This window comes from Giraffa tippelskirchi, chromosome 1 (assembly GCF_054371585.1).
Source record: "Giraffa tippelskirchi isolate mGirTip1 chromosome 1, T2T-mGirTip1v1.2.pri, whole genome shotgun sequence".
Taxonomy (NCBI): Eukaryota; Metazoa; Chordata; class Mammalia; order Artiodactyla; family Giraffidae; genus Giraffa; species Giraffa tippelskirchi.
Genome location: NC_137275.1, coordinates 208,087,838 through 208,109,926, shown reverse-complemented (window position 1 = coordinate 208,109,926; position 22,089 = coordinate 208,087,838). Strand labels below are relative to the sequence as shown.

The 22,089-nt window shown below is 36.6% G+C and overlaps 1 protein-coding gene across 2 annotated transcripts in view; it reads right to left on the bottom strand.

Annotated features, from left to right (window-relative positions):
• Window positions 1-22,089, bottom strand: part of LOC145519852 (uncharacterized) — a 669,571-nt gene that overhangs the window by 598,055 nt on the left and 49,427 nt on the right. Inside the window, exons 2-3 of one of the 2 annotated variants that reach the window (XR_014063968.1) lie at window positions 9,105-9,155; window positions 8,434-8,616 (exon numbers count right to left, since the gene is read on the bottom strand). Coding sequence is in view for 1 of the 2 variants with exons in the window: in XM_081524738.1 (XP_081380864.1) it covers window positions 9,105-9,155 (51 nt within the window). In the remaining variant the exon portion in view is untranslated. The remainder of the gene's footprint in view (window positions 1-8,433; window positions 8,617-9,104; window positions 9,156-22,089) is intronic. The other variant, XM_081524738.1, reaches the window with a different exon arrangement.

Here is a 22,089-nt window from a genome sequence, read left to right as displayed (position 1 = left end):
ATTCAAAAATATACAAGCAAAGCTACCATTTCAAGGAAGGCGACTGACAATACGTGTTCCCAATGATAGAATTTGGGTTTTCAGGCAAAAAAAAAGAGAAAGCTTTGGAAAACTTATCCACCACGAGCTTAAAACTTTTTAAATAATAAAGACTGTTCTGAGAAGACTGGTGATGTTATTAATGAATATCTTTTTTTTAAGATATTGTGTAGTAAAATGAGTCACCATGAGAGAACTGCATAATGAGTCAGTGAACCAATGTTTTCCAAATAACCAACGTGCAATGTTATGAAATTATGTGTGGGCCAAAGATTAGATTAATTCAAGCAGTAAGACAGAAATGCATTTTAATGTGACCTTGCAGAAAGTTAATTTATATGATTTTAGGTTTTATGTGGGAACTCACTTTTATGAAATTACTAAACAAATTTTGTATCAAAGGTCCACAATTATTTGAAATATCTATTAAAATAGTCTTTTATTTCCCAGCTACAAATCTATGTGAGATCAAATTCTTTTCAAGTATATCAACCAAAAAATATAAATAAACAAAATGCATAAGATTATGTGATCATGTAGTTGTTTTCTCTATTAAGCCAAAAATCTCAAAGAGATTTTTAAAATGTAATACAATGTCATTCCTTAAACTAAGTTTTGGATTTGGAAAATATGATTGTTCTCATAAAATCATTATTTATGCTAACTCTGCTGTGATTATTGCTACTTTAAAATGAACTATTTGTAACTCAAGCCTTAATTTCTAATATGGCAATACTTATAGATACAGTCCACATAATCAAAAGTTGTTGGGGTGCTCAGTGATCTTTAATATTTCCAACAGTCAAAGATTAATATGTTTTTGAGTAAAGAATGTAATATTTCATCCATATCTATTTTTCCAGCCTTATTTACCACCATTATCATCTCTCTAAAATCTCAGTTTTCATACGGACTAAGCAAACAAGTTTTCCTCTGCTTTACCAGATTTTCTTGCCATTTAAATGTGGGACTGAGTATAGCACGAATAATGTCCTTGACTATTGCTCATTTCTATAGTTCACTTAATATAGCACAATGGTAGTATGAGTATATATTTGGGATCTATGGAAGTGTTGAGAGCATAGATATCTACTATTCTTATTTTTTCTTTATTAAACATTTGGGTTTGATTGGGGGAGGGTAATGGAAATGAATAGTTGGCTTAATTAAAAAAAAAAATCAAGTGTGATTTGATTTATCTGTATGAGGCTAGACTTCTCAAAAAAGCATAGAGACAACCAACAACATGTATCTTATGAATTTTTATGGAAATTAGAATTAGTCGATTTGTAAAGTGGTAATACTATATCTAGAAGGTTGAAAATGACTTTTAATAATGGCAAAAAATATCTATGCAGAACTAAAATTTTATGATAATAAACAAAACAGATGTCTGAAAACTTTTAGGAGTGAAACGGCTGAAAAGGAGTTCAGAAGCCAAGTTCAAATCATCCTATACCTATACATCCATGCACAGAGATCATAAGAACCTGTAAATTTACAAAAATTGCCAAAAAGTCATATTTTAGATATTATCACACTTAATGGAATAGAAACCATGATTATGGCAAGGAAAGAATATGCCTTATCCACAGGAAATGTCCAAAATATAAAAGATATCAACAGCAGACCAAGAAATAATTTATATGTATAGAAATACAACTGATACAAGAAACTGATGAAAAATTTCAGGGTAAGGATAAATTGGAGGCAAATAGATATGGTATTTTGATGGATAATTTGGAATATTGGAGATTTTTTAAAAAGAATAATTAAACTAAGAGTGATCCAACAGAGTAAGTTTATTTAATTACAGTAACTTTCAAACAATGACTTTGAAATAAACTAAATTTTATATAAAAAAATGAAAAAATTCTTATAAATATATCCATTATAATATAATTATGAATATCAGGATGATTTTTCTCCCATTCTTAATTGAAAGAGAGGCTTCTATATCAACCCACCAGTCTTTTAAATAGTTCACTATCATATAAATGATATTTCAAGAGTAAAAATTATCAAGCACCATAACAGTTAGATACAGTATATGCTAGATAATATATTAGATCGATTTCAGTCAATCTTTTTTCTAATGGAAAAGAATACGTGAGTACACACTAATTTTGCACAAGATATTTTGCATTTGCATTTTGCCTATCTGTAAATCTTTATTTTTAATTAATTTATTTTTAATTAAAGGATAATTACTTTACAGAATTTTGTTTCAAATAATTTCAATCATTATTTGAAACTCTGGAAATGATAAAAATGTAAGGAAAACTCACCATCAATTCTATCGTCTATGAAATAGTAACACTAAGCTTATTTATCTTTAATATTTCCTCTTTTTAAACTCACTAAATTCTATTTAAAACTTACTATTTTATATTTATTTACTTGTTAGCTTGATATATGTTTAGACTTAATGAGGAGTTTCAAAAGAACTACAGAGTATTTCAGTATACACTTCACTCAAAATTCCTCAAAGGATAACATCTTACATAACCATGGTACAATGATCAACACTATGAAACTAATGGTGTTTTGATGCTGTTAACTAAATTGTAGAATTGACTCAGATGTCATAAATTTTTCTGATATTGTCCTATTATGGTTCCAGGATTTTATCTAGGATACATTATATTTAGTTGTTATTTCTTCTTAATCTTCTGCAGTTTATAATATGCCTCAATCTTCTATTTTATAACCTTGACACTTTTGAAGACTACTGGTTAAATATTTTGAATACTATCTCTCAATTTGGTTTTAGCTGATGTTTTATCATAATTAGATTAATCTATAAATTATTCAGAAAATAATTATGGATATATTTGAACAAAATTGAAAGCATTCCCTTAAACATTTTGAAACTTCATTTTCTCAAGATATTATGTCATATGCTTTTTGGCCAGATCAGTGACAATTTTCATGGACATTATTTTCTCATGGAGGAAATTATAGGGAAGTAATCAACTGAGTTCAGTTCAGCCACTCAGTCATGTCCGACTCTTTGCAACACCATGGACTGCAGCATGCCAGGCCTCTCTGTCCATCACCAACTCCCGGAGTTTATTCAAACTCATGTCCATTGACTCGGTGATGCCATTCAACCATCTCATCCTCTGTCATCCCCTTCTCCTCCTACCTTCAATCTTTCAGAGCATCAAGGTCTTTTCAAATGAGTCAGGTCTTTGCATCAGGTGGCCAAAGTACTGGAGTTTCAGCTTCAACATCAGTTCTTCCAATGAATATTCCCGAATGATCTCCTTTAGGATGGACTGGTTGGATCTCCTTGCAGTCCAAGGGACTCTCAAGAGTCTTCTCCAACACCACAGTTCAAAAGCATCAATTCTTCAGCTTTCTTTATAGTCCAATTCTCACATCCACACATGACTACTGGAAAAACCACAGCTTTGTCTAGATGGACATTTGTCGGCAAAGTTATGTCTCTGCTTTTTAATAAGCTGTCTAGGTTGGTCATAACTTTCCTTCCAACGAGTAAGCATCTTTTAATTTCATGGCTGCAATCACCATCTGCAGTGATTTTGGAGCCCAAAAAAATAGTCTGTCACTGTTTCTACTGTTTCCCCATCTATCTGCCACCATGATCTTAGTTTTCTTAATGTTGAGTTTTAAGCCAACTGTTTCACTCTCCTCTTTCACTTTCATCAAGAGGCTCTTTAGTTCTTCTTCACTTTCTGCCATAAGGGTGGTGTCATCTGTATATCTGAGGATACTGATATTTCTCCCGGCAATCTTGACTCCAGTTGTGCTTCATCCAGTCCAGCATTTCTCATGACGTACTCTGCATTTAAGTTATATAAAAAGGGTGATAATATACAACCTTGACATACTCCTTTCCCAATTTGTAACCAGTTTGTTGTTCTATGCTCAGTTCTAACTGTTGCTTCCTGACCTGCATACAGGTTTCTCAAGAGGCAGGTCAGGTGGTCTGGTATTCCCATCTCTTTCAGAATTTTCCACAGTTTGTTGTGATCCACACAGTCAAAAGCTTTGGCATACTCAATAAAGCAGAAATAAATGTTTTCTCTGGAACTCTCTTGCTTTTTCAGTGATCCAACAGATGTTGACATTTTGATCTCTGGTTCCTCTGCCTTTTCTAAAACCAGCTTGAACATCTGGAATTTCATGGTTCACGTACTGTTGAAGCCTGGCTTGGAAAATTTTGACCATTACTTTCCTAGCATGTGAGATGAGTGCAATTGTGTGGTAGTCTGAGCATTCTTTGGGCATTGACTTTCTTTGGGATTGGAATGAAAACTGACCTTTTCCAGTCCTGTGGCTGAAGTAATATATATATATATATATATATATATATACATACATACATATATATATATATATACACACACACACATATATATAATATATATATACACACATATACATAATATATATACACACACACACAAATAATATGGCAAGGTATATATAACATAGAAAGGTAGTTACAAATCATTAATGATGTTTAATATCATCATGGATGATTAATTGGGTAGGCCGAATTTGAGATCACTTTTGCAAGGTACAGGAAATTGTGCTAATTAGGTAGGTTGCAACTGAATGTCAGGCAAAAAAAAAAGTGAATTAGAAATATGATGGGCATGGGAACACACAAGATGGCATCAAGATTATCCAGCTAATTTTCAAAACTTTTCACAACTCATTATATTCTAAAAGCATAACTATGAACTATCTGTCAGTAACTATTTTAATTAATGAAATCAATTGAGATAAGAAAGAAATTGAATTATTCTTTACTAGACTGCCTTCTGTAAAAAGAGCAAGAAGAACCAAATCCAGATGATTTGAATTTCTAATTTTATTGTCTTTCTATCACATTTGGGCTTTTTTTTTTTTTAATAAAATTGTGATTGTGTTATTTGCTCAGTCACGTCCGAATCTTTGTGAACCTATCGACTATATAGCCCACCAGGATTCTCTGTCCATGGAATTCTTCAGGTAAGAATACTGGAGTGAGCAGCCATTCCCTTCTCCAGGGGATCTTTCCAGCCCAGGAATCTAACCCAGGTCTCCCGCATTGTAGGCAGATCCTTTATCATCTGAGACAACTTGATATAAATTGGTGATGTAGTAAAAATGATTCCATCTAAATCATATCTTCCCTTTTTTGAATTCCTATTTCTACTTTCCTCAAGGAAATCCCTAAATATTCACTGGAAGGACTGATGCTTAAGCTGAAGCTCCGATCCCTTGGCCACCTGATATGAAGAGCTGACCCACTCTTCCCTGATGCTGAGAAAGATTGAGGGCAGGAGAAGAAGGGGGTGACAGACGATGAGATAGTTGGATGGCATCACTGATACAGTGAACATGAGTTTGAGCAAACTCAGGGAGATAGTGGAGGACAAGGAAACCTGGCATGCTGCAGTCCATGGGTTCACAGAGGCAGACTGACTGAGCAACTGAACAACAACACTTTGTTTAATCTCTTAAACAGCTGAGACAGTTAACATTCTTTTCTTTTGTTCAGAAATCATATTTTTAAGTCTTTGAATACCTATGAATATTTCCTTTTGGTTGTTTTTACATGTAAGAGAATACTTGTATAAGGAAACATTTGAGGGTTACCATCTTTCATCAAAATGCTACAGAAACTGCTCTTATGCAGTTCAGTATTACTGAGAAGACCGACAAAACCCAAATATTTATCATTATTTCTAGATTACTTAGTCAGACAACAAAACATATAACAAATTTAAAAAAATAGGTTTGATGCTCAGGGATTTCATGTAATATTAATAGGCAATGCAGTCACATTTTCCATAAAAATATACACACATATTATTTTCTCTCATGCCCACTATTATCCATTTGCCTAGGTCTCCCTATTTGATCCATAAGTAATCCCTGTTATTAGTTTCTTATGTATCTTTCCAGCATTTTTATAGGTATATATCATATATGAAATTTTCATATACAATATGCTTTCTTATTGAATACCAAATGAAGTATAGTATTTATACTGTTTTATATCTAACATTTTCATATAAAATAAACATTGCAGATCTTTCCATAGAGAGTTTAATTATTATTATTTTTATAAATATATTGAGGTCTATTATCTTGTATGTAGAATTTAGTGAATATTAAATCAGGAAAAATTTTTAGTAACTGTGGGAAGCAGTGCATCAAGACTATATATTGTAACCTTGTTTACTGCCTCATATGCAGAGTACATCATGTGAAATGCCAGGCTGGATGTTTCACAAGCTGGAATCAAGACTGTCAGGATAAACTCAACAACCTCTGATATGCAGATGATATGCAGTAATACTAATTCACTAGTACTAAAACCTAGACAGCGTATTAAAAAGCAGAGACATTACTTTACTGACAAAGGTCCATAAAGTCAATGCAATGGTTTCTCCAATTATCTTCACATCCTGGAATGCGAAGTCAAGTGGGCGTTAGAAAGCATCACTACGAACAAAGCTAGTGGAGGTGATGGGATTCCAGTTGAGCTATTTCAAATCCTCAAAGGTGATGCTGTGAAAGTGCTGCACTCGATATGCCAGCAAATTTGGAAAACTCAGCAGTGGCCACAGGACTGGAAGAGGTCAGTCTTCGTTCCAATCCCAAAGAAAGGTAATGCCAAAGAATGCTCAAACTACCGCACAATTGCACTCATCTCACATGCTAGTAAAGTAATGCTCAAAATTCTCCAAGCCAGGCTTCAGCAATACGTGAACCGTGAACTTCCAGATGTTCAAGCTGGTTTTAGAAAAGGCAGAGGAACCAGAGATCAAATTGCCAACATACGCTGGATCATCGAAAAAGCAAGAGAGTTCCAGAAAAACATCTATTTCTGCTTTATTGACTATGCCAAAGCCTTTGACTGTGTGGATCACAATAAACTGTGGAAAATTCTGAAAGAGATGGGAATACCAGACCATCTGACCTGTCTCTTGAGAAACCTGTATGCAGGTCAGGAAGCAACAGTTAGAACTGGACATGGAACAACAGACTGGTTCCAAATAGGAAAAGGAGTATATCAAGGCTGTATATTGTCACCCTGATTATTTAACTTGTATGCCGAGTACATCATGAGAAACGCTGGGCTAGAAGAAACACAAGCTGGAATCAAGATTGCCAGGAGAAATATCAATAACCTCAGATATGCAGATGACACTACCCTTATGGCAGAGAGTGAAGAAGAACTAAAGAGCCTCTTGATGAAAGTGAAAGAGGAGAGTGAAAAAGTTGGCTTAAAGCTCAACGTTCAGAAAACTAAGATCATGGCATCTGGTCCCATCACTTCATGGTTAATAGATGGGGAAACAGTGGAAACAGTGTCAGACTTTATTTTTTTGGGCTCCAAAATCACTGCTGATGGTGATTGCAGCCATGAAATTAAAAGACGCTTACTCCTTGGAAGGAAGGTGATGGCCAACCTAGATAGCATATTTAAAAGCAGAGACATTACTTTGCCAACAAAAGTACGTCTAGTCAAGGCTATGGTTTTTCCAGTGGTCATGTATGGATGTGAGAGTTGGACGGTGAAGAAAGCTGAGTGCTGCAGAATTGATGCTTTTGAACTGTGGTGTTCGAGAAGACTCTTGAGAGTCCCTTGGACTGCAAGGAGATCCAATCAATCCATCCTAAAGGAGATCAATACTGGGTGTTCATTGGAAGGTCTGATGTTGAAGCTGAAACTCCAACACTTTGGCCACCTCATGCGAAGGGTTGACTCATTGGAAAAGACCCTAATGCTGGGTAGGATTGGGGGCGGAAGAAGGGGACGACAGAGGATGAGATGGTTGGATGGCATAACCAACTCGATGGACATGGGTTTGGGTGTACTCCGGGAGCTGGTGATGGACAGAGACGCCAGGCGTGCTGCAATTCATAGGGTCGCAAAGAGTTGGACACGACTGAGCGACTGAACTGAACTGAAATGAATATCTAGTGAGACAATGAAAAATTGTGTGGAGTCAAATTCAATGAAAGTGTTAGTCACTCAGTCATTTCAGACTCTTTGAGATCCCATGAACCTATATCCCGCCAGGATCCTCTGTCCATGAAATTCTCCTGGCAAGATTACTGGAGTGGGTAGCTATTCCCTTCTCCAGGGTGTCTTCCCAATCTAGAAAGAATATTCTGACTTTTGCATGTATCTAATGTCCTTGGCACTTAATCACAAAATGTCATTATTGCACCACAATCACTGCACCTAAAGATTTTTTAAATAATTCTAAAGGGAGCTGTTGTCGCAGTTGAGAACCACTCTATCACAGAATAACTAATACTAAAATTTCTGCCTCATGAGTGTTTGATAATGAATGAAAAAACAAACTTGCCTAAGACTAGAGTAGTTACAAAGAGTAATTGTGACTTGTATCTACCTACCTTTTGATTAATCTTGTCCATCATTTGAATGATCTTTTGTCATTTTTTCTTTTGTCCATAGAGAGAATGTTAGAGAATGTTGTGAATCAGCTAGGTCTTTTCACATATCATTTCTGCAGTTGGAACAATGCTGTGTTTAAGGTTGGCTGAAAAATGTGCCATCTGGTACATTCTGAGATTGATCTAGATGGTAAGATATTACAGTAAATGGCCTTCTGACACTCACATGTCATAATTTCTAATGTGAGATATTCACTAAATATTTATAAAAACCCTGAGGATAACTGAAGAAAACAAATCCCAATTATAATGTACTTCCCATGCTGCTATTTCAAATAATCATTTGCTTTCATAAAGACAACATTTTTGGGGAAATAAAAGGTTTGAAGATTTGGGGTTGTCATCCTTTCACTCACATTTCACAACTGATTTTGAGAAATAAAAGGACATGTCATATTAACTTTGCTTGTGTTGAATGATGTAGATTGTAGTTTCTGTAACTAAGCACAGCCTGATTAAAGTCATGCATTCAGTGCTAAAATGTGACATTATATCAAACACTAGACATTTTAATTCATATTTTAGTACTTTCAGGTGGTTGTATAAAAACATTAGTCATCATAAGCTGTTCTGTGCTCAATAATTTAAGACCACATGCCTTTTCAACTCACCTCTGGAAATCAAGTTTCATTCTGCCTAATGCTCTCATCTCACCATAAGTTCTGAAAAACAGAAATACAAGATCATAATTTAATTTCACATCACCTCCTAGTCTTCTAAAATTTTCTTCTTTTGAAATATAAAGATACAAGTAAATGTATTCTTGTCATGAAATCAGTGATTTAAAAAAGTTTGATAAACCAAATAACTGTTGGGTTATTTTACAAACTAACTATATTTTAATTATAAATATATATATATGCATTTTGTGAACTTTGACTTTATGAGATGTTGATATTTTTATCGGGTTCATTTGCCAGCACCCTGATGGAAATGTTACCTTGTTATATATTAAGAACTTTAAAATGTCTGACTTTTGAATAAAAACTATTTGGGAAATATTTTCTTTGCTAATTATTACCTGAGGAAACGTGGTCATATTATTTAAACTTGCTACACTTCTATTTTCTCATCAGTAAGGTATAAATACAAGCATCTTTCTTCCATGGCTAATGAAAAGAATCATCATTAAATATGTATTTTTTGTGCATATAACCCTTGGTAAATGTCATCTCTTATAATTAACCACTTCTCTTTTATATAGGGCTTCCCTGGTAGCTCAGACGATTAAGAATCTGCCTCCAAATAGGGAGGCCTGGGTTCAATCCCTGGGTGGGGATGATCCCTGGAGAAGGGAATGGCTACCCACTTCAATATTCTTGCCTGGAGAATCTCATGGTCAGAGAAGCCTGCGTGGCTACAGTCCCTGGGATTGCAAAGAGTCAGACACGAATGACTGACTAACACTTTCATTTCACTTCTATGTGATAATATTTTCTTTAATGTCAGCCATAATGATTCCTCTGTTCCCACTCTTTCCAAACATTGTCAGTTGATGTCTTTTTACATTTAGGTAGAAAGTAAAATTACTATTGATAAAATTCACAGGAATCTTAAATGTAGCATATTCAAAATGGATACTTTAGTCCAAATTACTAAAAGGTTTCATGTGAGACCACTGCTGCTAGCAGTGCATACTGAGAAAAAAGAATTTTACACATATTTTAAGTTTTTAAAATTTTAGAGAGATTTAACATACAGGTTATCTCCTGAAGAAATAATGAAAATATTCTAGAAACCTAAAGCCTGGGACGTAAACTCTAACCTAGCTATCGTTTGAGAAGAAAATCTAACCCTAACCCTTCTCTCGAAAAGGCCCCGTGCTTTCTTGATTTAACATTATGTTGCCACTATCTCAAATTCTTAATAATTTTTAGCAAGAGTTTCTGTAAACTATGTATTGGGTCTTGCATACACCAATGAGAACATACATCCTACAAAATGTGCAAAGATAATATGAATATCCCAAGCAAAACTTCACATAACATACATATTTTATGATTCCAATCATGTAAAATAAAACAGACAAAATGAATGAATTCAGTTCGAAGTCAGTGGAGATTTTAGTAGCTAGAATTGGATCATCAGAGATTCTTGAATATAGGTGAACCACATTTCATAATCATAGTCTCATCGACACTTGTATGTTCACTTCACGAAAATTAATTGAGCCATATTCAAATACTTATTCACATTGCTTTATGTATATTGCACTTCAATACAAAAATTAAATGAAGATCATTGAAATCTTGGTGTGTGAAAATAAGCAAAATAGAAGAAGGGAGAGGAGGAAGGGGGGAACAGAGGAAAGACATGAAGAATGAGTTACAAAATTTAAATATAACATAATAATAAGCCAGTCCTTGTTTCATATACTCCCCTCTTTCAGGATGATATAGTGCTCCCAGACTACCAATTCTTAGTCTCCCTTCCTTGGCAGTATGTCATCATGATACTCAGGATTGGATATTTATAAATACATGGAGCTGTTCTTTGTTTTGTATTTTTTAAAGGTTTAATTAAGTTATTGAGCTAATTTATATAGGATATATTTCACCTATTTTACTTTCATAATTCAACAGGTTTCGATGAATATGTACCACCAGGAAACCATCCTCACACTCCCACACCCCCAAAGATTCTTCAAGCTCCTTTGAAGTATATTCCCAGCTATCACCACTAGCCTGAGGTAACCACTAATATTTTTTCTATTACCATCATTGTACATTTTCAAGAATATGAAATAAAAGGAGTAACATAGTAGGTATACTTCTGAGTTTGCCCTCTTTAACACAGCATAAAGCTTTTGAGATTCATCCACATTGTTATGTGTATTAATGGGATTTTTCCTTTAAGTTGCCAAATAGTATTTCATTGTAATGACATGCCAAACGTTGCTTGTCCATTCACTAGTCTGTGGGTGTTGTGGCTATTACTACTTTTTGGTGATTGTGAATAAAGCTGCTATAACATTAGCATTGGAGAAGGCAATGGCAACCCACTCCAGTGTTCTTGCCTGGAGAATCCCAGGGACGGCAGAGCCTGGTGGGCTGCTGTCTATGGGGTCGCACAGAGTTGGACACGACTGAAGCGACTTAGCAGCAGCAGCAGCAACATTAGTGTACAAGTTCTGTGTGGATTTGCATTTTCATTTCCTTTTTGGTAGATACACAGGACTATTTTTGCTAGGTATACTTAACAAAAGTGTCAAAATGTGATTCAAATTGGTAATACCATATTGTATTCATATTGGGCTGGAGAAGGAATTGGCAACCCACTCCAGTATTCTTCCAGGAAAATTTCATGGACAGAGAAGTCTGGTAAGCTACAGTCCACAGGGTCATGAAGAGTTGGACATGACTTAAAGAACGAGCACACACACATTCACATTAGGATTTCCAGGTGGCTCAGCGGTAAAGAATCTGCCTACCAATTCAGGAGCCACAGGAGACACAGGCTCAATCCCTGGGTTGAGAAGATCCTCTGGAGGAGGAAAAGCCAACCCACTCCAGTATTCCTCCTGAAAAATCTCATGGACAGAGAAGCCTGGCAGGCTGCAGTCTAGGTGGGTCACAAAGAGTCCGGCACAACTGAGCATGCACTAATTTTTTATTCACACCAGTAATATATGGCAGGCTTCCCAAGTGGTGAGAGTGGTAAAGAACTCGCCTACCAATGTAGGAGACATAAGAGATGCAGGTTTAATCCCTGTGTCGGGAGGATCCCCTGGAGGAGGGCATGGCAACCTGCTCCAGTATTCTTGCCTGGAGAATCCCAAGGACAGAGGAGCCTGGTGGGCTACAGTCCATGGGGTCGCAAACAGTCAGACACAGAACTGAAGTGACTTAGCACAGCAGGCAATGTATGAGGATGAGTTATTCCAGATCCTCTTTGACACTTGTTATTGTCATTATGTTTGATTTTAGTCATTTTAGTTGGTGTGTAGTTGTAACTTCTTGTGATTTTAATTTGCATTTACCTAATGTCTACCTCTGTTTCACTGACTACATTAAAGCCTTTTACTGTGTGGATCTTAACAGACTGTGGAAAGCTCTTAAAGATGTGGGAATACCACGCCATCTCACCTGCCTCCTGAGAAACCTGTATGTGGGTCAAGAAGTAACAGTTAGAACCATGTATGAAACAACTGATTGGTTCAAGATGGAGAAAGGAGTATGGCAGAGTTGTCTGCTGTGATCCTGTTTTTTTAACCTATATGCTGAGTACATCATGAGAAATGCGACTGTATGAGTTACAAACTGGAATGAAGATAGGCAGGAGAAACATCAACAACCTCAGATACGTGAGTAATATCACTCTAATGACTGGAAGCAAAGAGGAACAAAAGAGCCTGTTGATGAGGGTGAAGGAAGAGAGCGAAAGAGCCAGCTTAAAACTAAATATTAAAAAAAAAAAAAAAAAAAACTAAGATCATGGCATCAGGCCTCATTCAGTTCAGCTCAGTTCAGTTCAGTCACTCAGTCGTGTCCGACTCTTTGCGACCCCATGAATTGCAGCATGCCAGGCCTCCCTGTCCATCACCAACTCCCGGAGTTTACCCAAACCCATGTCCATCGAGTCAGTGATGCCATCCAACCATCTCATCCCCTGTCGTCCCCTTCTCCTCCTGCCCCCAATCCTATCCAGCATTAGGTCTTTTACAATGAGTCAACTCTTCACATGAGGTGGCCAAAGTATTGGAGTTTCAGCTTCAACATCAGTCCTTCCAATGAACACTCAGGACTGATCTCCTTTAGGATGGATTGATTGGATCTCCTTGCAGTCCAAGGGACTCTCAAGAGTCTTCTCCAACACCACAGTTCAAAAGCATCAATTCTGTGGCCCTCAGTTTTCTTCACCGTCCAACTCTCACATCCATACATGACCACTGGAAAAACCATAGCCTTGACTAGATGGACTTTTGTTGGCAAAGTAATGTCTCTGCTTTTAAATATGCTATCTAGGTTGGCCATCACCTTCCTTCCAAGGAGTAAGCGTCTTTTAATTTCATGGCTGCAATCACCATCAGCAGTGATTTTGGAGCCCAAAAAAATAAAGTCTGACACTGTTTCCACTGTTTCCCCATCTATTAACCATGAAATGATGGGACCAGATGCCATGATCTTAGTTTTCTGAACGTTGAGCTTTAAGCCAACTTTTTCACTCTCCTCTTTCACTTTCATCAAGAAGCTCTTTAGTTCTTCTTCACTTTCTGCCATAAGGGTAGTGTCATCTGCATATCTGAGGTTATTGATATTTCTCCTGGCAATCTTGATTCCAGCTTGTGTTTCTTCCAGCCCAGCGTTTCTCATGATGTACTCTGCATATAAGTTAAATAAGCAGGGTGACAATATACAGCCTTGACGTACTCCTTTTAGGCCCCATTACTGCATGCCAAATAGAAGGGGAAAGGTGAAAGTAGTGACAGATTTGCTCTTCTTGGGCTCTCGAATCACTGTGGATGGTGATTGCAGCCATGAAATCAGAAGATGATTGTTTCTTGGCAGGAAAGCTATAACAAACCTAGACAGTGTGTTGAAAAGCAGAGACATTACTCTGCTGATAAAGGCCCCTATAGTCAAGGTTACAGTCTTCCCAGCAGTCATGTATGAGTGTGAGAGCTGGACAGTAAAGAAGGCAGAACACCAAAGCATGGATGCCTTCAAACTGTGGTGCCAAAAGAAGACTCTTGAAAGTCCCCTGGACAGCAAGGAAATCAAACCAGTCAATCATAAGGGAAATCAACCCTGAATACTCATTGGAAAGACTGATGCTGAGGCTGAGGCTCCAATAGTTGGTCATCTGATGCAAACAGATGACTCATTGGAAAAGTCCCTGATGCTCAGAAAGATTGAGAGCAAAAGGAGAAGAGAGAATCAGAAGATGAGCTGGCTGGATGACATCACCGATGCAAGAGACATGAACTTGTGTGAACTTCATGAGATGATGAGAGACAGGGAGGCCTGACATGCTTCAGTCCATGGGGTCGCAAAGAGTTGGACACGACTGGGTGACTGAACAACAATGACTACCTTTTGGATATCTTCTTTAGATATCTTTTAATGGGCTTGTTATTCATATACCTTCATTGACAAGTTCCTTTTAAATGTTTCTCTTATTAAAAAAAAAAATAATGTTTTGTCTTATTTTTAGTTGCAAGAGCTCTTTATGTATTCTAGATATAAGACCCCTATCAAATACATGTTTTGTGAATACTGACACCCAGTCTGTGGTTTGCCTTTTCATTTCTTCTTTCTTTCTTTTTTCCTATCTTTCAAATAGGAAAAAAAAAAAAAAAAGTTTATTGATAATGCTCAATTTATAACATTGCTTTTTTACTGTTCTTTTTTAAAGCATATCTAAGAAATCTTCCCCAATACAAGGACAAAAAGATTGTATCCTCCATATTTTGGAAAAGTTTTTGGGTTAGAGTTCTTATATTAGGATTATAATTCCTGACAAACTTTATTTTTTGTACATAGTATGAGATAAGTTTTGAGGCTTATTTATTTTCAAATGAACATCCAGTTATTTTAGCACAGTTTCTTGAAAAGATGATCAATACCATACTTGTGGAAGATCAGTTTGTCAGCCAATCTCTGGTCATGGCCTTGTCACCCCTTATAGTCCTGTAAGAATAAGGTTCTGTATTTTATTATTCCGCTATGGGCTTAGACCCTGCCGACTTTGTTTCCCACCTCCCCCACCCCCCTGCACCCTGTTTTCCTCCCTTTGCACGGGTACTTCGAAAAAACTTAACTAGGGCCCCAAGACAAATCACACCCTCCACTTCCCTCCCTCCATCACCTAACTTCAGTTCAGTTCAGTCACTCTGTCATGTTCAACTCTTTGCCACCCCATGGACTGCAGCATGCCAGGCTTCCCTGTCAATCACCAACTCCTGGAACTTTCTCAAACTCATGTCCATTGAGTTGGTGGTGCCATCCAACCATTTCTTCCTCTGTCATCCCCTTCTCCTTCTGCCTTCAATCTTTCTCAGTATCAGGGTATTTTCCAATGAGTTAGTTCTTTGCATCAGATGGCCAAAGTATTGCAGCTTCAGCTTCAGCATCAGTCCTTCCAGAGAATATTCAGGACTGATTTCCTTTAGAATGACTGGTTTGATCTCCTTGCAGCCCAGGAGACTCTCAAGAGTCTTCTACTATGCCACAGTTCAAAACACAAATTCTTAAGTGCTCAGCTTTCTTTATGGTCCAACTCTCACATCCATACATGACTACTGGAAAAACCATAGTTTTGACTAGACAGATATTTGACAGCAAAGTAATCTCTCTGCTTTTTAATATGGCTGCCTAGTTTGGTCATAGTTTTCTTCCAAGGAGCAAGCATCTTTTAATTTCATGGCTGCAGTCACTATATGCAGTGATTTTGGAGCCCAAGAAAATAAAGTCTGTCATGATTTCCATTGTCTCTCCATCTATTTGCCATGAAGTGATGGGAACAGATGCCATGATCTTCGTTTTCTGAATGTTGAGTTTCAAACCAGCTTTTTCACTCTCCTCTTTCACTTTCATCAAGAGGCTCTTCAGTTCCTCTCTGCTTTCTGCTGTAAGACTGGTGTCAGCTGCATATCTGAAGTTATTGATATTTCTCCCAGCAGTCATGATTCCAGTTTGTACTTCATCCAGTCCAGCATTTTGCATGATGTAATCTGCATATAAGTTAAATAAGCAGGGTGACAATATACAACCTTGATGTACTCCTTTCCCAATTTGGAACCAGTCTGTTTTCTATGTATGGTTCTAAATGCTGCTTCTTGACCTGTATACAGATTTCTCAGGAGACAGGTAAGGTGGTCTGGTATCCCCATCTCTTTAAGAATTATCCACAGTTTGTTGTGATCCACCCAGTTAAAGGTTTTGGCATAGTCAATAAAGCAGAAATAGATGTTTTTTTCTGGAAATCTCTTGCTTTTTCTATGATCCAATGCATATTGGTAATTTGATCTGTGGTTCCTCTGTCTTTTCTAAATCCAGCTAGCACATCTGGAAGTTCTCGTTTCACGTACTGTTGAAGCCTCACTTGTAGAATTTTGAGCATTACTTGTCTGGCATGTGAGATGATTACAATTTTTTCAGTATTTTGAACATTGTTTGGCATTGTCTTTCCTTGGGATTGGAATGAAAACTGACCTTTTGCAGTCCTGTGGCCACTGCTGAGTTTTTCAAATTTGCTTGCATGTTGAGTGCAGCACTTTCACAGCATCATGCTTTAGGACTTGAAATAGTTCAGCTGGAATTCCATCACCTCCACTAGCTTTGTTCCTTGCTTCCTGTGGCCCACTTGACTTCACACTCCAGGATGTCTGGCTCTAGGTAAGTGATCACACCTTCGTGGTTATCTGGTTCTTTAAGATATTTTTTTGCATAGTTCTTCTGTGTATTCTTGCCACCTTTCCTTAACATCTTCTGCTTCTGTTAAGTCTATACCATTTCTGTCCTTAATTGTGCCCATCTTTGCATGGAATGTTCCCTTGGTATCTCTAATTTTCTTGAAGAGATCTCTAGTCTTTCCCATTCCATTGTTGTCCTCTATTTCTTTGCACCCACCTTGGTCCTCCAAAAAGAGGAAGAAACAGTACGTGAATTATGATAAGCTCAGCCATTTCTACCCTGGTGATCTACTTGCCACTCCTTCAGGGAGAAGCTGGCTCAGATTATCTTTTAAATCTAAGCCATGTATCTATCTTCAAGAATGTATTTGTTCTGGAACACTCCACTTCTGTACCCTCCCTTCTGTTTGCTGCTGTGCCAAAATGCCCAAGATTATTGAGAAGGACTAAAGTGAAATCAGTGGTCAGTTGACATGAGCCCAATCACAGCCAACCCACGTATGTATGTAAAGAGCAGAGGTACACAGTATCACTGCCAGGATTTCAGGAATTACATCCTACAATATTAATCAAACTGGTGACTGAGGTTGTAGTCAATGCCCAGTGAAAACTGCAGCACCAAAGATGTGCTCAAGAAAGGGGCATTCTGGAGTTGTCTGATGCCTGTCCACAAGCCTTGCTCTGGACAGCATGGAAATGGGGGTGGAATCAGTTCCCCTGCAGCCCTTGCTGTCCTATGAGAAGATCTAATTTCTCCCCACCTTCTTCCCATTCTTTTGGACAGCTTAGGTTTTAGGGAAAATTAAGGAGAATTTTGGGTCAATACCCCTCTCGATCTTGAGCCCTGGGCCCGGCCCCTCAAAAATGTTTCAGGGTATGATGGGTAGGTGTTTGGTAGGTGGGCATAAGGCTTTGCTTACTTCCAACTATCCCATTACAGCTTCAATATAGTAACAACCCTAGTCACTAGCCATACTCTCCATGGTCTTTGCACCACCCAGGGGTTGCACACTGGGGTTGCCCAATACTTACATGTCTCTCTTTCTCCACTATTTTGGAGAAAAAGTACCAGAGGACGGCCCTCAATAAAAGCATCTGTGAGTTAGCCATCCTTATACCTGTCCTCTCCAGGGAAATGTTTACCCCCAAACCCAGTTGACTGATCTCTTGCAACATTCTGTAACAGCTCCCCAGGGAGGGCATGATCCCCTGTTCCATCCCTTTCCCACCAAACCAAGTCCTTGCCTAAGGGTTTGTGGACAAGAATATCAAAGTCAATACTGTGTCTACAGACATGGCACTCTCAAAATCAAGCAGCAAACAGGCCAAACACCTGAAATACTTATTGGGCTACTGCATGGCCAAGATTCTGGCCCAGGTGATAAAACCTTGACTTTGACGGACAGCCATTTGTTTTCTTAAAGCCCAAGAGGCTAGAGTGGAAAGAGGAGGATGGATCTGAATAGCTCTTCTTGTTTTCTTCCCATGTTGATCTTCCTCAAATCATCCATGTACCTCTCTGTTCACGATCATCTGTCATCACACTCTCCCTGAGTCCAAGCTGAGTGAAGGAAAATCTAAATGAACTCCTTATTATAATAAGTTAAGTGAGAAAATAGAGATAGCACTTATTTTTTGGTAGGTGGGTAGGGTTAGAAAGCTGAGAAATTAAGACTGGATCATATATTGTCTTCGTGGTTGTGAGGAAAACACAATAAAATAACTTACATCAAAAAAAATATCAATGATCTTATATGTGTAAATCTGTTCCTAATCTATTATTTCATTTATCTATATACCTCATTTTACCCTAACGTAACATTTTACTGATTCAGTTCAGTTCAGTCGCTCAGTCATGTCTGACTCTTTGCAACCCCATGAACAGCAGCACGCCAGGCCTCCCTGTCCATCACCAACTCCCGGAGTCTACACAAACCCATGTCTATTGATTTGGTGATCCCATCCAACCATCTCACCCTCTGTCGTTCCCTTCTCCTCCTGCCTCAATCTTTCCCAGCATCGGGGTCTTTTCAAATGAGTCAGCTCTTCGCATCAAGTGGTCAAAGTACTGGAGTTTCAGCTTCAACATCAGTCCTTCCAATGAACACTCAGGATTGACCTGCTCTAGGATGGACTGGTTGGATCTCCTTGCAGTCCAAGGGACTCTCAAGAGTCTTCTGCAACACCACAGTTCAAAAGCATCAATTCTTCGGTGCTCAGCTTTCTTTATATCCAACTCTCACATCCATACATGAACTGGAAAAACCATAGCCTTGACTAGGTAGACCTTTGTGGACAAAGTAATGTCTCTGCTTTTTAATATGCTGTCTAGGTTGGTCATAACTTTCCTTCCAAGGAGTAAGCATCTTTTAATTTCATGGCTGCAATCACCATCTGCAGTGATTTTGGAGCCCCCCAAAACAAAGTCAGCCACTGTTTCCCCATCTATTTGCCATGAAGTGACAGGACGAGATGCCATGATCTTAGTTTTCTGAATGTTGACCTTTAACCCAACTTTTATACTCTCCTCTTTCTCTTTCATCAAGAGGCTCTTCAGTTCCTCCTCAGTTTCTGCCATAAGGGTGGCACTGTCTGCATATCTGAGGTTATTGATATTTCTCCTGGCAATCTTGATTCCAGCTTGTGCTTCCTCCAGCCCAGCATTTCTCATGATGTACTCTGCATATAAGCTAAATTAGCAGGGTGACAATATACAGCCTTGACGTACTCCTTTACTGATTACTGTGGTTTTATAGCAAGTCTTAAAATCAAGTAGTAGAAGTCCTATAAAACTGCTTCTGTTTCAAAAATTTCCATTATTCTAGATCCCTTTGAATTTCCACGTAAACCTTGAATTTTAATTAGGTTTGCATTAAATCTATAGATAAAGTTAGGAAAATTTGATATCTCCTCACTTTTGAAAATAAGAATCTCCTTTTTAATGTCTTCTTTGATTCCTCTCATCAAGGTTTTATAGTTTTCAACAGAAATAAAAGGTTTTATAGGTTTGCTGCACATAATTGAATGAATTTGTTTCTAAGTATTTCATGCCTTTTGACATTATTTAATATGGTATTTTTAAGATTAAATGTTTAATTGTTTTAACTAATATTCAGAAATATACTTAATTTTTGTATATTAGCCCTGTGTATTATGACCTTGCTAATTCTTATTCTAGTAGTGTTATCATAGACTCTATAGGAATTTCTATACAGATAATTATGTCATTTGTTATATGTTTTAATTTTTCATTTTTAATATTTTTCTATTTTATTTCCTTTTATTGCTCATTATTATTATCATTATAATATATGAAGGAGCTATATTATAAAAGAGAATAGAGACAACACCTCTGCCTTATCCTAATTTTAAGGAGAAATTGTCTAGTTTTTCACTGTTAAGTTTGCCATTAACTGTGGGTTGTTCATGGATGACCTATACTGGGTTGTGAAAATTTTCTGATATTCCTAGTTTGCTCACAGTTTTTGTTATGAAATGGTAAATACTGTCAGATATTTGATAAACATCAATTGAGAAAATTATTTGGTTTTTCATTTATTTTCTTAATATAGTGAATCATATTGCTTGATTTTCTAATTGCAAACCAATTTTCTAATTCTGAGTAAATCACACTTAGTCATGAAGTATTTTCTTTTTGTATATTTCTGGATAGGATTTACTAATGTTTGTTAATGATTTTTGCACCTATATTTTTGAGGATTACTGATTAGCACTAGTCTTTTCTTTTGGTAATGTTTTAATATCAGGTTAATGTTGACCTCATAAAATAAGTTGGGGATGGTTGCTCTTGGGAAAAATTCATGTAAAATTTTACTATCTCATCCTGAGGCATTAAATAGAAACCACCAGTAAAGGCATCTGGATTTGATGTTTTTTGGGAAAACTTATTGTTCCTTTATTTCATTTTCTTTATAAATATAAGGTTTTTCACATTATTTATTTTTGAGCAAGCCTTGGTTGCTTGTACTTTATAAATAATTTTCAAATCTCATCTACATTGTATAATATATTGATTCGGTTTTTAAATAATATTCTCTTATTATCTTTCTAATGTCACTGTTCTATATAGTGATATCATTTTTTTATTCCTGTTTTAGTAACTTATGCCTTTACCTTTTTTTCTTTATCATTTTGCTTAGATGTTTGTCAATTTCAGTGACCATTTCAATAATTCCTACTTAGCATCAATGGTTCTATTATTTTTCTATTCCACTGATATCTGTTCACATTTTTATTATTATTTTCATTCTGCTTACTTTCGGTTCACTTTTCTTTCTTTGTCTTGATTCTCAATGACTTTGGATTTTTCTTCTTTACTATAAGCATTCAACACTATAAATGTCCCTTTAAGTATTTCTTTAACTATTGGCCACATGTTTTGATATCTCCTATTTTCATTTTAATTCACTCCAGAACAATTCTAACTTCCTTTAGATCTCTTCTTTAATGCCATTTACAAAAATGTTATTAATTTTTCAATAATGTAAAAATTTTCTAGTTACCCTCCTGCTATCAGCTTCTAGCTTAATGACATTTTAGCCAGATACTATAGTTTATATAATTTCAATATTTTTAAAATTCTTGAGATTTATTTTTATGGGCCAGAATATTGTCTGTCTTCATGAGTTATCCATGTGTTCTTGAAAAAAATATGTATCCTGTTGCTGTTGAGTAGTGAGTTCTATAAATGTTGAGTGGGTTGATTTGTTTCTAGCATTATTCAAGTCCACTAAATCTTTACTGATTTTTTTGTCTATTTTTCTATCAATAAAAGAGAAGCACAGAAATGTGTTCCAAATTTCTATTTAATGTCTTTTTCTCTGCCTGGAGAACTTCTGTTAACATCAAGTACATATCTGTTGTCAATTCATTCTTTCAGCTTTCGTGTGTCTTATGGGTTTTTATTTTACCTTAATATTTGAAAGACATTTTCTCTGGTTTTCAATTCTAAGTTGAGTGTTGTTTTTTTTCTTTCTCCCATGTTTAACTTTAGACTTTACAGATGCAATTTCCTTGTCTATTTGCTTGCATATGTTTTCACAAGAGGGTTAAATTTTAGATTTTTGAGTGAATTTTAGATTTTATTGCATTCCTTCAATGTGCACTGGACTTTGATCTGGCACACTGACAAATTACTTGTGACTAGTGTGATTCTATCAAAGCTGTTATAATAGATTCAGAGCAGCTTTACTCTCCCACCAACTTAGCCCCATTATTAAGAT